General features: G+C 42.4%; 1 protein-coding gene across 4 annotated transcripts in view; it reads left to right on the top strand.

Moving 5' to 3' along the window:
- The first annotated feature begins 2,721 nt into the window (after positions 1-2,721).
- The window catches only part of Zc3h14 (zinc finger CCCH-type containing 14), a 46,710-nt gene continuing 34,427 nt past the window's right edge, over positions 2,722-15,004 (top strand). For 2 of the 4 annotated variants that reach the window (XM_055593192.1, XM_055593191.1), the window contains exons 1-6: positions 2,722-2,878; positions 3,187-3,229; positions 8,671-8,785; positions 11,891-11,931; positions 12,776-12,971; positions 14,183-14,612. In XM_055593192.1, coding sequence (XP_055449167.1) covers positions 2,843-2,878; positions 3,187-3,229; positions 8,671-8,785; positions 11,891-11,931; positions 12,776-12,971; positions 14,183-14,612 — 861 coding nt within the window. In that variant the 5' untranslated portion in view covers positions 2,722-2,842. Of the gene's footprint in view, positions 2,879-3,186; positions 3,230-8,670; positions 8,786-11,890; positions 11,932-12,775; positions 12,972-14,182; positions 14,613-15,004 lie in introns of those variants that run through there. The other 2 variants (XM_055593193.1, XM_055593194.1) reach the window with 2 other exon arrangements.

Genomic DNA, 15,004 nt, shown 5'->3' with positions numbered 1-15,004 from the left:
AAACCAAAACACAAAACAAAACCAAAAAACCCCACACCCCAAAACATTCAGAGACTTGAAGATTGTGAGGAAAATGGAAACTTCTTTAGATGTCTATTCTGAAAAAGGATTCCTCCATGTTTTGTGATCAGGAAAAAATTAAAGAAATCTACTGTGAGAGTGCATTTGAATTGGAGATGGCAAAGATGACTGTGAATTGAAAATGCTGAACTGAAAAGAAAATAAAACGGACATGGTTACTTGGAATTTGGGAGGGGGTTTCGGGTGAGACGCGGTGTAGATGGCAGAGTCCGTCGTTACTAGCATAGAGATCATTACATGAGGTAAGTGACCTACTTGTATTCAGGCAAGTGTCAAGAACTTAAAGAACTCTTCTTTAAAAATAGTTTAGTAATTTATTTTTATGTACATTTGGTGTTTGCCCTACATGTATGTCTGTGTGAGGGAGCTGTATCCACTGGAACTGGAGTTACAGAGAGTTGTGAGCCACCATGTGGGGGCTGGGAATTGAACCTGGGTCATCGGGAAGAGCAGCCAGTGCTCTTAACTACTGAGCCATCTGTCCAGCGCCAAGAACTCTTAGATCTGTTAAAATCACTGCAAGTGACAGTTCTTTCAGTTTATATTGTGAGCACCTTCTGATGCTCATTTTCCTATAAACCAGCAAAGATGTTAGAGACTGAACAAACACCTATTGAACTCTCCCTTGCTGCTTTGGATACCTTGAACGAAGGTGTAGCTAGCAGTCTAGCAAACAGCCAGACTGCTCTTATGTCAGCCCTGACAATCCTTAGCATTCTGTGGACACCTTGAAAAACTATGCAAAGACTGTAGCTCCTGAATGCTCGGCTCCAACAAAGGCTGTTGCAAATATTTTGTACCTGATGTTTTGCAATCCCAAGCCTTGAAGAACTTCAAATGAACCAGCAATTATTTCTCCCTAGGCCAGAGGGCAAGCACTTCTCTTTGTGGTCTAGCAGAGGGACAGCTGTAATTGGTGCTAAGAGGCAAAGCTGTGATTATCCCCAACATATGGCTGGGCTTGGCCAAAACAAATAGATGTGATTAATCCAAACATCCCATTTTGAGCTATATAAGCAGAGGGCTCAGGCCTGGGAGAAACTCTCCTGAGCTGTTTCCCTTAGGGTTACAACAGTGGGCTTGTGGCAAGTGCCCCTTTCTCACCCACTTTCAGTTATGTGGACCCAAACAGAGGCAGAGGCGGCCAGCAGAGGGACAAGCAAGGGAGCTGTCCAAGAAAGGCCAGGGTAAGATAAGAAGCAGAAAGAGGCAACAAGACGCATAGAGCCAAGGAGTGAAAAGCAATGAAGTGCCCAAGAAGAGAACCTGTAGGCCCTGGTCACAAGAATAATTTGAGAGAACTGTCAGGTCTCCAGAGCCAAGAGTGCTGGGCACCTGGCTAAGAGCTATAACACTGGCTGCCACCATGGCCTGAGAAATCCCAATACCTAGGACCTGTAACCTCAGCTGTGACTAAGAGCTCAAGGCCATGGAGCTCTCACACATGGAGGGCAGAGTCCCAGTATCCCAGGCCTGCACATCAACTCTAACACTAGAGGGCGCCACTTGGCAGTCTTCTTGCTACCTGCAGCTGGCTGATGCTAACAACAAACAGGGGTGTCCTGGAAGTGTCCCCCCAAAAAGGCAGTTCAGAGAGGACGGGCAGGAGGAGGATTAATCCTGGGTTAAGCACACCGATGATATGGGAGAAAAAAAAAGGCAGAACCAAAGCCAGGAGAGAAAGAATGCTTAGAATCAAAGTAGCCGGGCGGTGGTGGCGCACGCCTTTGATCCCGAGAGAGGCAGAAGCAGGCGGATCACTGTGAGTGTGAAGCCAGCCTGGTCTACAGAGTGAGTTCCAGGGCAGCCAGGGCCACACAGCGAAACGCTGTCTCAAAAAAACCCAAAAACCCGCTAGAATCAAATTATGGTCATGCTAAATGGGTTCTGGATATCATGACACCTCACCACGTGTAATGATAGCACATCTCCTAGAAAAGAAGAAAATGAAAGTTTCAAGAGTTGGGGCTGGAGAGATGGCTCAGAGGTTAAGAGCACTGCTTGCTCTTCCAGAGGTCCTGAGTTCAATTTCCAGCACCCACATGGTGGCTCAAAACCATCTATAGTGAAATCTGGTGCCCTCTTCTGGCGTTCAAGTGTGCATGCAGGCAGAACATTGTATACATAATAAAATAAATATTTAAAAAAGAAAGTTTCAAGAGTTGACAATCTGCATCAATAACATACTGAAACTTGAGCTTACATCTGAACTCAGATCAATGCCCATGTTTTTTGTTTGTTTGTTTGGTTTGGTTTTTCCAAGCTGGCCTGGGACTCACAGAGATCCCCCTGCCTCTGACTCCCTGAGCGCTGGGATTACAGGCGTGCGCCACCCCACCCGGTCGCCCGAAATATTTAAACCACACCTTACTTCATGCTTATTACCTGTAAGAGACTAAAAAATCCATAAATGACAAACTATGGAAGGGAAGAAGGAAGGTTCCACAGATCTGGGAAGGGCAAGGCGAAACCAAGTTACCTGCCCGCCTTTGACCCCCGTGCGACCGACAGAGGTCGCCCCAGCAGAGGTTCCGGACCCCGCCCCTCGCCCCAGGGACATGCGGGCGCATGCGTGTGCGCGGACGCATGCGCGCTGGCTCCCGCTTGCACGGGGGCGCCAGCAGGGGCGGGGACACGCAGCGCGCAGGGCCGGAGGCGGAGCGGCGGCGGAGCGGGGCCAGGCTGCAGGGTAGCAGCCCGCGGCGGGCTCCAGGTAACCGAAGCGCCGCGCCGTGCTGACCCGGCCGCCCGCCGCAGAGCCATGGAAATCGGCACTGAGATCAGCCGCAAGATCCGGGTGAGGCCCGCGTCGGCGGGCGCTGGGCATGGCGGGCAGGCGGTTGCCAGGAGTAACGGGGCGGGTGGGCCCGGCCTGCCGCGTCTCCTCCGCGCCCGCCGCCTCCGACGGGGCGCAGGCGCGGCGGTCGGCTCGGGGGGCGCCGGCGGGCCCGAGAGAGCCACCGGGGCGGCGGCTGCGGGAAGCGCCGCGCGGGGGGTCGGGCGTCCCCTCCCCCACCGCCCGGGGCGCGGGGCCGCTCTCTTGTGACTGTCGCGGTTTTCACGGGCACCTTTGCTTCTCCCCCCCCTCCCCCTTCTCTTCCTCAGAGTGCCATTAAGGGGAAATTGCAAGAATTAGGAGCTTATGTGGGTAAGTTGATTCTCGTCATTCGCCTAAATGTAACTAACGGAGGGCTTGCAAGCTGGCTGGATGTGTCTGCGTGAGTTTGCCCAAAAGCTCTTGGGGTGGCCTCCCTTGAAATGGAATACTCTCCGGTTCCTCTGCCCTCCTATCATTGAACCGACTACTGCAGCACCACGAGTCTACCCCCGACCGCTGCCATCTCTCTCGTCTGAGACATTATTCGGAAATAGTCTAGCTTTTTGTACTCCGCTGAAGCTGTCGTTATTCACCCATAGTGTTTGTCCGAATCTTGTTCCGTTTTTCCTGTTGCTACTTTCATCATGACCACTGAATTTGAGGTCTGTCATTTTAGATTTGAACGTTTGATGCTTCTGGCATTTGCCACAGAGCAGGTTCAGGGGTTTTAGTTTTAGAATTTTTTTTTTTTTTTTTTTTTTTTTTTTTTTTTTTATTCCCCCCCTTCAAACCTTAAAATGGTAACAAGATTATTTCCCTCTTTTTTTTTTTTTTTTTTTTTTTTAATTTTAAAGGCTGAATGCTTACTCTGGGCTAGGCAGTGTTTAGCTGTTACACATTTAAAATATCACCACGAAAATGTAAATGATAACATCCCAGTTGTACAAATAGTTTGTGTACTTGAACAAGGTTGTGGGAAAGAGGCCTGTCTTGACCCCACAGCTAGTGGCTTCAGGTGTAAATCATGGGTAGCCTAAGAAAGTAACGGAGACCGGTATTGACCTGTAGAGTCAAATTTGTTTTCATAATCGTTGGAAGACTTGGCATGTCACTATGTTCACATTTGGAATATATGAAAGCAAGTGGTTGGAACACCGAGTTTAGAGAGAGAGAGTCACACCAGATTATACCAGAACCAGGTTGCTTGTAGATTTAAAAAAAGAAAGAAAAGAAAAGCCGGTTTCATTTGGAATGTTACCGATGAAACAGATAAAATGATGTTTTTAAAACTGGCTCCTCAGTTGGAAGATAGTGGTGCACACCTTTAGTCCCAGCACTGGGGAGGCAGAGACAGGAGGATCTCTGGGAGTTCAAGGCCAGCCTGGTCTACAGAATGAGTTCCAGGATAGCTAGGTCTACACAGTGAAACTCTGTATCAGAAAACTGGCTTCGCATGACCTCTTTTTAGTATTTTGATTGTAAGGCTAGAGAAGTGCTTGGAAAATTGTAGTATACTGAGCTGATAAGAAGCTTTTAAGAAAAGTCATTAGTGATTATGAACTAAGGTAGCCACTAGTAAGTACCAACTTGACATAGCCAGAGTCATTTGGGCAGAGGGGGAACTTGATTGAGAAAATGCCACTACCAGATTGGCCTGTGGGCAAGGCTGTGGGGCATTTTCTTGATTGATGTGGGAGGTCCCACTTTAATGTGCAGGGTACCACACCTGGTTTGGTGATCCTGGGTGTTTTAAGAAAGCAGGCAGAGCAAGCCAGTAAGTAGCCTGTGCTTGAGTTCCTGCCCTGACCTCCCTCAATGATGGCCCATAAGCTGTAAGAGGAAATAAGCATTCTCCACACCAAGTACCTTTTGGTCACAGTGTTTTATCACAGCAGTGAAAACATTTTTACCTTCTAAGAAGTGATAAACTGGTTTTGTACACTTAAGTAGGCCTGCAAAAAGCCAACAGTCTTTATTGCCAATAACAAGTTGAAATTTCAAATGAAAATTAAACCTTTAAAAGTTTGGGTTTACCACTCTGAACTTGAGAGCTTCCCAGAACTGAAAGATTTGGTGATGACGGTTATGGAGGTGCTAACTATAATTTCATGTAGTGGGATATATCAACATGTCCTTGGTCCACCAGTATACTAGTATTGTCCAGGTGACCACTACACATTAAATTATTCAAAGATAGAAGGCAGGAAACATTGTATAGGTGGGTTTTCTTTTAATGGTACAAAGAATTAATTGGTGTTCTATTACACTCCATATTGCTAATACATTGTCTCTTGAATTTTACTGTGGTATTACTGAAGGATAGCCTCAAGATCTAGAAAGACTTAAAATACTCAAAGTACATATTTATGAGACTAATATTTTCTTTACATACGTCAATATTAAACAACTTTATCACAGATTAAATGCAAGAAACAGATTAGAGTTGATCTGTCTTTTAGACCAGATACAAAAGAGATTTATAGAAGTAGAGAGATCAAAGTCACGCTTAGAACTATGTTGTTTGTTTGTTTGTCTGGGAAACTTTAGTTTCTAGAAAAACTATTAAGCTAATATAATTGGGCTATTATCAGGTAATTGGTTCATTAATAATTCAATTCTTTAAAAATTCTCCATTTAAAATTTTTGTGGATTATATTAGTAGATACAATTCACATCAACCAGAGAAAGGGACTGAACAGGTTGGGAATTACTAGTTTATGAATTACAATTGATAGGTGTATTTGAGGTGTATTTTTCAGAATTTTTGTTAAGACTCCTCATGGATATGAAAACCTGAAGTTGAACCAGAATTTTCTTAGTTTTAATTGGTTTTTCTTTTAATGCTTAGTGGATACCAGCTGTGAGGGACCCGCTGTACATGTGGGACAGTGTTAGTTGATGGCAAATGTGAGATGCAAGCATGTGTCACTCAAATTCCAAACCAAGATTTTTAGTTTTTAAAACATTCCCTGATAGTTCTGTTTGTTCTGAAGATACTGCTGGGATGGGCAGCAGTATTACTCTTTTTATAAAAAAATCAATGCAGTGTGGAGAGAGCCGCATTAGCGCCTGTCAGATTGAAGAGCTCAGGTTTGGGGTCTTTGGCGCTTCCGTTAGAGCAAGGGCCCCTGTGGCGTGCCAGCACTGCTGTGGCGTGCCGGCGACTCTTCATGTTGGCTCAGCTTCTCCCTTCTGCTGCTTGTCAGATTTTCATATATGTCCCTGTCTTCTCTTTGCTCTTTACATAAACCTAGGGCCTCCATAAACTCTTAACACCATTACCTCCCCAAATTGGAAATTCCTTAAGTTCTAGCGGCAAGCCTAGTTGTTGAATATCTGTCAGTTGAGTTAAAAGTCAGACTTCAAGTCTTTGAAATAAAGCAAGGTTTTTTGTTTGTTTTTCACTTTGAAATAAAGCAAGGTTTTTTGTTTGTTTTTCATGTTTGAAGTTAGTTACTTTATTTGTAGACGTATATATATACTTCACTGTCCGGAGCAGCGTAGCTTTTGTTTTCAGGATTTTTCTCTTTGAGGGTGGCCTCGTATGTGCAGTTCAAGCTTTCTGCTCATCATGAGGCATGTGCCAGCCTCAAACTGATCCTCCTGTTTCAGTTTCCTGGGTGCTGGGGTTACAGGCACACTCCACTACCGGTCACAGCTTCTCATATTTCTTTATGCTCAAAAAAGAGTCCCAGAGCTCTGGAAGGTTATGAAAACAACTCTGGGGTAAATATTTGAATATTTGAGTATTAAAGCAAGCAGTAAGAAAAGTCATGCATGCTCAGTGAACAATTCAGTGGTTCAGCAGTGACAGTCCAGTTTTCATTCACATCCAGATATGAGAGCTTCTCTGAACCTTCCCAGCACGTACTGTTCTCTTCTGTCTCCACTATACTAATTTGAATGTACTTCAGCGATCTCTCGGGACTCTGGAAGAATATTTTATGACCACATGCTGATTTTGCGTTAGATTCCTAATTTTCATTGTATTGTCTACTCAGAAGACAACATGTATATGCTAAAGGCTTTGCTGAGAACTGATTGATAGTTTAAATTGCACATATTTGAAGTGTATGTGTTTGTTTTTAGTGTATTTGGTATGTCTTAATATGCATATACCTAAAACCGTCGCCAGTCAATATGGTAGGTCCACTGGACTGTGTGCAGCTCATTTGAGACTGCCTAACATCGTGCACAAGAGCTGTTGCTTAAATCACTAGCATCACTTAAAACACAAACATATTTGTTCATATTCTCTTCTTCCTAAATTTCCAGTAGTTGCTCTGGCTTTGTAACCTGTTACATCTTTCCTTGTCCTCATTCTGTACCAAGATAACCACCGATGTCATGAAATTTTAGAAAACACATTAATTGACGCAATGGCAGCAGTCATTTCATTGGCGCTGTGAAAGAAAACCCCAAGGACATCAGCAGTCTTACGTGCTCACCCTCCTGTGTTTCTAGTGTTGGGTCATAGCAGTTATGACATATAAGTAAGGATCAGGCTAGTTAACACAATTACAGTGGGGGTGGTTTTGAAACTTCCGCAAAACAAAGATTGGCCATTTTCTTACTCTTGCAGCCTTCCGTGGAGCACTGCCTTCTCTTTTGTCCTGCTTCTGTACTGGAGTTTAGATGTTTCCCTGCCCCCTCTTTCTTTTTAATGATACATTTTTTTATTTTATGTGCATAGGTGTTTTTGCCTGCATGTATGTCTCTGTGAGGGTATGAGATTCCCTGGAACTGGGATTACAGGCAGTTGTGAGCTACCATGTAGGTGTAGGGGATTCCGCCTGGGTCCTCTAAAGAGCATCTAGAGCTCTTAGTTAAGCCATCTTCTTCTTTAGTTAAGCCATCTAGCTGTTTTCTCTGGAAACACGTTTCTGGCAGATGAACGTTTCTGTTTATGAGGAATTATGAATATTTTAGTTGTTGAGGAAAATTTAATGAAAATGTGCTTGAAGTTGGGTGTGGAGGTATATGTCAGTAATCTCAGTATTTGGGAGGGCTGAGGGAAGAGGATCATGAAGTTTAAAACATTACCCCTATGAGCCATACACACACACACATACACACACACACACACACTAGACAGACATACACACACCTACTTTTCCTAAAAATAAATTACATTTCCTCATGATGACTTTGTTTTCTTATTAATGTGTTCTTGGGCTTTTTACAGTCATTGTGTAGGGTTGCCACTGTTAGGATGAACGCAGTTGAGTTACCGTTTAACTTTTCCATCCTTTGTTATTAACAGTTGAACTCTGAGTATTGTACATGCTGTAGAGTTTTATGCAGTCTTAGTGTATGTGATGTTGTTGGAAGTTATTGCGAAGAGTAATTGAAGTTCCCCTTTACTAAGTCAAAGTATGTTCTCTGGAGAAATGAGTACTGTCTTGAGCAGAAAGCTAAACAATGGAATTATTGAGGACCTATGTGTATCTAATTAGAAGCTTCTGAAACTGATGGGCATTGAAAAATTTTTTACAAACCAGTACATCTTCCCTATTGATTCCATGACCCTGTGTGCCTAGTTTTATGACTAGAAACACACCATTTTTTTTTCTAATTTCCAGCCTTTTAAAAATGGAAGTATTTGTGGGGTGAAAGGGAAAAATGGAAGCTGAGCTTTCTTGTCCATCCTCTGTTAGAGTGAGGTACAAATTCTCCAGGCTATTTCTCTGTTTTCAAGCACATTAATTTTGAGCAAAAACAAATACTGAGGAAACATTTAAAAGTTTTGGTATACTTTTCCTTTTAAATAGATGAAGAACTTCCTGATTACATTATGGTGATGGTGGCCAACAAGAAAAGTCAGGACCAAATGACAGAGGACCTGTCCCTGTTTCTAGGGAACAACACAGTTCGATTCACCGTATGGTATGTTTCTGATTATCTGCCTCAGCAAAGTCAGAGTTGGTATTCTGTCTAGAAGGAGGTTCTTGGCAGTCTGTGAGGTTCACTGTGGAGAGGCGGGCTATGAGCTGTGAAGCGTGGCCCTTGGAGGTTTCTCCTTCTGCAAATGGGGTAGTAAATCACCTGTATATAATTGTGAGGGTAACCTAGATGATGCACAACATGCGTGCAGATGTGTCTGCCCCATAGGAGGCTTGATGTGTATTAGCGTTTTTGTATTTATCACCTTCTACACTCATCACCACCCCCACCCCAAGACAAGTACTTGCAAACAGTGAACACTACATTTTGAGCTAGACTGGCTTCTGCCTTTTGTAGGGAACATTTTTATTTCCTTTATTTTTGTTTTAAGTTTTTTTCATGACACATGCATGTCTCCATTTGACAAACGTCTCTGATACCTTTACGGTTTGGAATTTCAAATAAGCAACCTTATTTTTTCCTGTAAAAATGAGCTACCAGTTACCAAACCACGTGTGCCCTCAGTTGAGAATAAGGATAAGATGCAGTTTAAGAGGGCTGGCGCCAGTTGTTGGGGTTATGGTTGGGTGAGAGTTGGAAAAGTCAATGTGATAACAGGTAGGAAATGCTCATACAAGGGCCCACAGACCAAAGCCCCGTCATCTGCCGAGACAGCTGATGATGGACAGGCTGGGTGAGCACTTAGCCTGCTTAATCTGAGGAGGAGCACGGAAGAGTATGGTTCCTGTTCACACGGGTTGGTTTTGTTTTGTTTTGCTTTGTTTTGTGTGTGTGTGTGTGTGTGTGTGTGTGTGTGTGTGTGTGTGTGTGTTGTTTTGTTTTTTTGTTTTGAGACAGGGTTTCTCTGTAACCTTGGCTATCCTGGACTCACTCTGTAGACCAGGCTGGCCTTGAACTTAACAGAGATACACCTGACTCTGCTGAGATTACAGGTGTGTGCCACCAAGCCTGGCTGCCTGTTCGTATCTTGGTTCAGGAAAGTCTTCATAATATTTTTGCCAACTGCATGCCTTTTGGTGCTTATGGCAATACTATGAAAATCTGTGCAGAATTTTCTGCTTTATATTGCACAGTTTTGGAGTACATTTTATTAAGAGTGCAGTGATCCATACATGTTAGCATCCCTCATTGTGGATATATATAGCTTGTTTTCAAATGGTCATGGTGCTTCTGGCTAAGGAAATTATAGTATGATTGTGAATAACTCTTTTTAAAGTCATCAGTAGTCCAAAAACTTGTTTTGTTTCATAAGCATTGTTGTGACCTGACCTTTGGTTAAACCTTAAGATCACTGTGTCTGCAGTCTAACTGGTCCAAGCCAGAAGACTGACCTTGTAAGGTTCTTTTTCGTATGACTTAATGGACTGCTTAAGACATTTCATAAACCAATATATACCGTTAGCTGAATCTGAACTTCAAATCAGTTTCTCATGTTGTTACAAATACAGTTTCACATGTACTGATGCAAGGAATCGTGTCTTCACTTTGGTCCTTACTCTAGTCACTGATTTTTAATCTTTTGTTTGTGTATGTACGCATATTTGTATATATAGATACACAAGATAGATGTGTGTGTGTGTGTGTGTGTTTATATTTGTAGGCTTGAATTTGACCTTGGATGTCTTAGTGATCACTCCTCCACTTTCTTTGTTTAGAGACAGGGTCTCTTACTGAACCTAGAGCTCATCAGTTTAGTCTATCTAGACAGCTTACCTCAGGGACTCCTGTTTCTGCCTTGTGAGTGCTAGCATTACACCTAGCTTGTACACGAGCTCTGGGAATTAACTCCATTAGTCACATCTGAACCTAATATTCTTCTCGTATGGAAAGTTATGTGTTGTCATGTCTGTCCCTGTCCTGTCCTGTCCCATCTCTATCCGTAGCCCAGCCCTATTTTAGTGCTTTTGTTTTCTTGTCAGTTTTATAACTTTACACTGAGGTACTTTTGTTTGTTTTTTGTTTTTGATCTTTTTTGCCCCCTCATCCTGATTTTTCTTTTTTTAACCTTGAAATCACTGCGTCCATGAGGAAACTGCCATGTAAATGGAGTCTAAATGAAACAATAGGCAACTCTGGTGTTTGTGAGAGGATTTTGGAAGGATGGTTGTGCAAATATGCCTTTTATGTAACTACCTAGGTGGATTATCTTAAAGCAAAGTTGTAGCCTATTTGATTACTTTTGAAAATAATAGCTGCAATAAAGGGGGATACAATATTTCTTTTATTACCTTTTTCCATCTCAGAATTACATTGTCCAAGAAGCCATGTAAATAGTTAAAAGAAGTAGTAACTGCTGGATGAGGGTGTATAGGTCAGTGGTAGACTGGGCTTAGCTGTGTACACGGTCCATGGTTTAACTCTTTAGAGAGGAGGAGGGAAGAATGCGGAGAACACACTCACACAGGTAAAACAGATGTGGCAAACAGTTCTCTGTGAAGGATGCTCGTTCTACTGTAAGCTGTGCTGATCTTTAGTTCATAGGAGCAAGATGGCTTTTTTAAATCAAGACTTGCCAGATAATGTCTTCGTCTTCTTTTTTCTTTGGTGCTGTGGGTTGGGTGCAGGGTCTTCTGCATATTCCTTCCTTCCATTCTGTTCTGAATCTGCTGACACTGTGTAATCCTAGCTACACTGACACAGTGTAATCCTTGCTTGGGAGGCTGAGGTAGGAGGTTCAGAAATTCAAGGCCAGCCTAGGCAACTTAGACCCTGTCTCAAAAAGTAAGAAGAGAACTGTGATGTGTGTTCGTGACTTAGAATGCTTGTATGGTATGTGTGAGGCTATAGGTTCAGTTTCTAATACTTAAAGAAACTTCTGTGCTGCTGAGCTGAACTCCCACCCATGTGCTGCTGCTGCTGCTGCTCTCCTCCTCCTCCTCCTCTTCCTCCTCCTGGTAGGTGTTGAAAAAGTAATTTTTTTTTAACTTCTTTGATATTTATGTAAGGCCTTTTAAAGAAAAAACGTGTTATTGGAAAGTTTGGTTTAGTGTCATTAAATGTCTTTAAAAGAACTAATGTGGATTTAATGTCATGAGTGGCAGTTGAAACATTGTTTCTTAAGGAAGGCTTTGTTTTGTTTTGTTTTAGGCTCCATGGTGTGTTAGATAAGCTTCGCTCTGTTACAGCTGGTAAGCTCTGTAAACTTGAGGGCTTTTTGAAATCTCTGCTTGTTACAGCATGCGATCCTTTCCTGTCTAAAGTCATTATTCTGAGAGAATACCAGTGACTTAGAGCAGTTGTTCATTTAAACTGTAAGAACAGCAACCGTACTGTGATTTGACTGTCAGGGGAAGACATAATAAATGTGTACAGGCTTTAACTTTAAAGATGCCTGCTGTTTTATAACTGAAAGTTATCTAAATGTCCAGTGCCAATAATATGTAAGAATACTAGTCAGCTACTAAAGTAATATGAAATGGAATGGGAATATACACACACAAATATGCATCCTAGTATTTAAAACGTAAGTGTGGATACCCTTGCAAAATAATAATAATAGATCATTGTTGAGGGAGTTCTCCTTTTAAAGTCCCATGCCCACATCCTTATCAGGTGCCTTATCTCTTTCCTACATTAAACCCTCCTAATAAACTCCAACTCTGTTTTTAAACCCTAACCTGGGATAGAGATGTAACTCAGTTGATAGAGTGCCTGCCTATCATGCAAGGAGCCCTGGGTTCAGTCCCTACTACTGAAAAAAACAGTCATGATGGTACGTTCCCAGAATCACAACACTCCAGAGGTGGAGGCAGGAGAATCAGAAGTTCAAGGTCATCCTTGGCATTATATCCAGTCAGCCTGGGCTTCATGAGAACTGTTTTGCTTTTTTTGTTGTTTTGTTTTGTTATTGTTTTTTAAACAAACAAATACTGAAGTTATTTTTAAAAATCTTTTCTATCTTAAATGTATTGCTTTTGAATTGATGATGAGAGATGAGGAAAAGATTACCAGGATCATGCATTCTCTTCACAGAGCCCTCTAGTCTAAAGTCTCCTGATACCAGCATCTTTGATAGTAACGTGCCTTCAAACAAGAGCAGTTTCAGTCGGGGAGATGAGAGAAGGCACGAAGCTGCTGTCCCTCCCCTGGCCGTTTCTAGCTCTAGACCGGAAAAAAGGGATTCTAGAGTTTCTACAAGTTCACAGGAGCAGAAATCCACTAATGTCAGGTAAAAGCCCAGTGTCTACTGTGGCCAGATGGGTTCACGGATATGACATTTATGTTAATTATTATGTTCCTTAGTTCCTATTTTCAACAATTTTTGGAAATAGTGAAGTGATCATGGGTTAGTTCTTTTCTTGTCATTTGTTGCTGGGCATCTAGTAGGAGGAGGAAAAACATTTGTTTTTGGCTCAGTTCAGATGGCTCTCTTAGCTCATCACAGCATTGGAAGCATGAGAGAGAGTTCATGGTAGCAAACATATGAAAGAGATTCCTGACATTGTAGTGGATGAGGGAGCAGAGAAAACTAAACCAGAACCTGGGTTGGATATTATCAGCAAAGATCTATTCCTAGATCCTAGGGACATACATTGACCAATTGGGCCCTGCCTCCTAAAAGAATCCATAGCCTTGAAATTATCATAGTGAACAAGGGATCAGCACATGAGCCTGTATGGGATATTCCAGGTTTGTTACTTCATTTTTATTTATGTGTATAGGTGTTTTGCCTGCATGTCTGTGAACCCTATGTAAATCTGGTGCCTCTAGAGGACAGAAGTGGTCATAGGATTTTTTGATTGTGGGTCATCTTGGTCCTCTGGAAGGGCAACTAATACTCTGGCCATTTCCCCGGCCCCCTAAGGTTCAAACAGTAACCGATAGTAAGTTTTTGAGCAAACTAATGGTGACCAGAATATGATTTTTATTTTAAATGTAAATAAAAGTTTAAAGTATGAGGGTTGGGTGTGGTGCTCTAAGCCTTTAAATTTTTTAAAGTTGGTGTGTACGGGTGTTTTGCCTGTACATGTATGTGTGTACCATGTGCTTACAGTGTCATGGAGTCCTTTAGAGGGCTTTGGGGCCTCTGCACCTGGAGTTACACTTAGCTGTTAGTTGCTGTGTAGGTGCTGGGAATCAAACCTGGGTGGTCTTAAAGAGTAGCCAGGTCTCAGAATAACTGAGCCATCCCTCCAGTGCTAGTTCAAGCCTTTAGTCCCAGCTCTTGGGAGGTAGAGGCAGGTGGATGAATCTCAAGCAAATCAGAACTACATAGTGAGATCCTGTCTCAAAAACAAATTGAAAGAATGAATATAATTTGAAAGTAGTTGTGAAGATTTAAAAAGTATCCATACATCCTCATTAAAATTTTTTGAGTAAGCATTCTTTGAAGATTAGAGGATAATGCTTTAGTTTTGTCACGATGCTTTGTTTTAATAGACACTCATATGATGATGGAGCTTCCACCCGGCTAATGTCAACCGTGAAACCTCTGAGGGAGCCAGCACCCTCTGAAGATGTAATTGACATCAAGCCAGAGCCAGATGATCTCATTGACGAAGATCTCAATTTTGTTCAGGAGAACCCCTTATCTCAGAAAAAACCTACAGTGACACTTACATACGGTTCTTCTCGGCCTTCTATTGAAATTTATCGACCACCTGCCAGTAGAAATGCAGACACCGGCACTCATTTAAACAAGCTGCAGCTTCATCAGCAGCAAAGCAGTGCTCACACTGCCAAGCAGCTGGATGTCCAGAGCAGCCAGGTGTATGAAGCAGGACATCTGTGTGAACCACAAGTGCTTAGCAGTGCAGAAGACACTTACAGCCCCTTCTTCAGAAACAACTTGGATAAAATGAGTATTGAGGTTTGTATAGATGTATATAGATTCTGGCTAGAGATGGTTGTTGTGGATTCCAAGTGTTACTTAAGTAAAACACATTGTGTGTTTATCTTAAATAGTGTCCTCTCTTGGACTGGCTCTCCAGAGGGATTCTATATCATCCACATACGCCTTGTGATTTTGGCAGTTTGAGTTAGCCCTACCCTTTCTTTTTGTGGTAGAACTTTTCTTTGTGGTGTCTATGTAGATGTGTTAGTTTTAAGTTTAAGCAACTACATAACTCACTTTTAATAGTTTCCCCAACTGTGCTGTGTGCAGCTGTTATAAAAATAAGTTTAAAGTTCTTTTAAATTAGCTATTTTTGTTTTCTCTTTTCTGTGTGTGGTTTTTTTTTTTTTTTTTTTTCCTCCTGAGAC

Source organism: Psammomys obesus, unplaced genomic scaffold, assembly GCF_907164565.1.
Source record: "Psammomys obesus unplaced genomic scaffold, mPsaObe1.curated_primary_1811, whole genome shotgun sequence".
Classification (NCBI taxonomy): Eukaryota; Metazoa; Chordata; class Mammalia; order Rodentia; family Muridae; genus Psammomys; species Psammomys obesus.
Note: the sequence above shows the minus strand (reverse complement) of the source record. Positions and strands in the feature narration are given on the sequence as shown.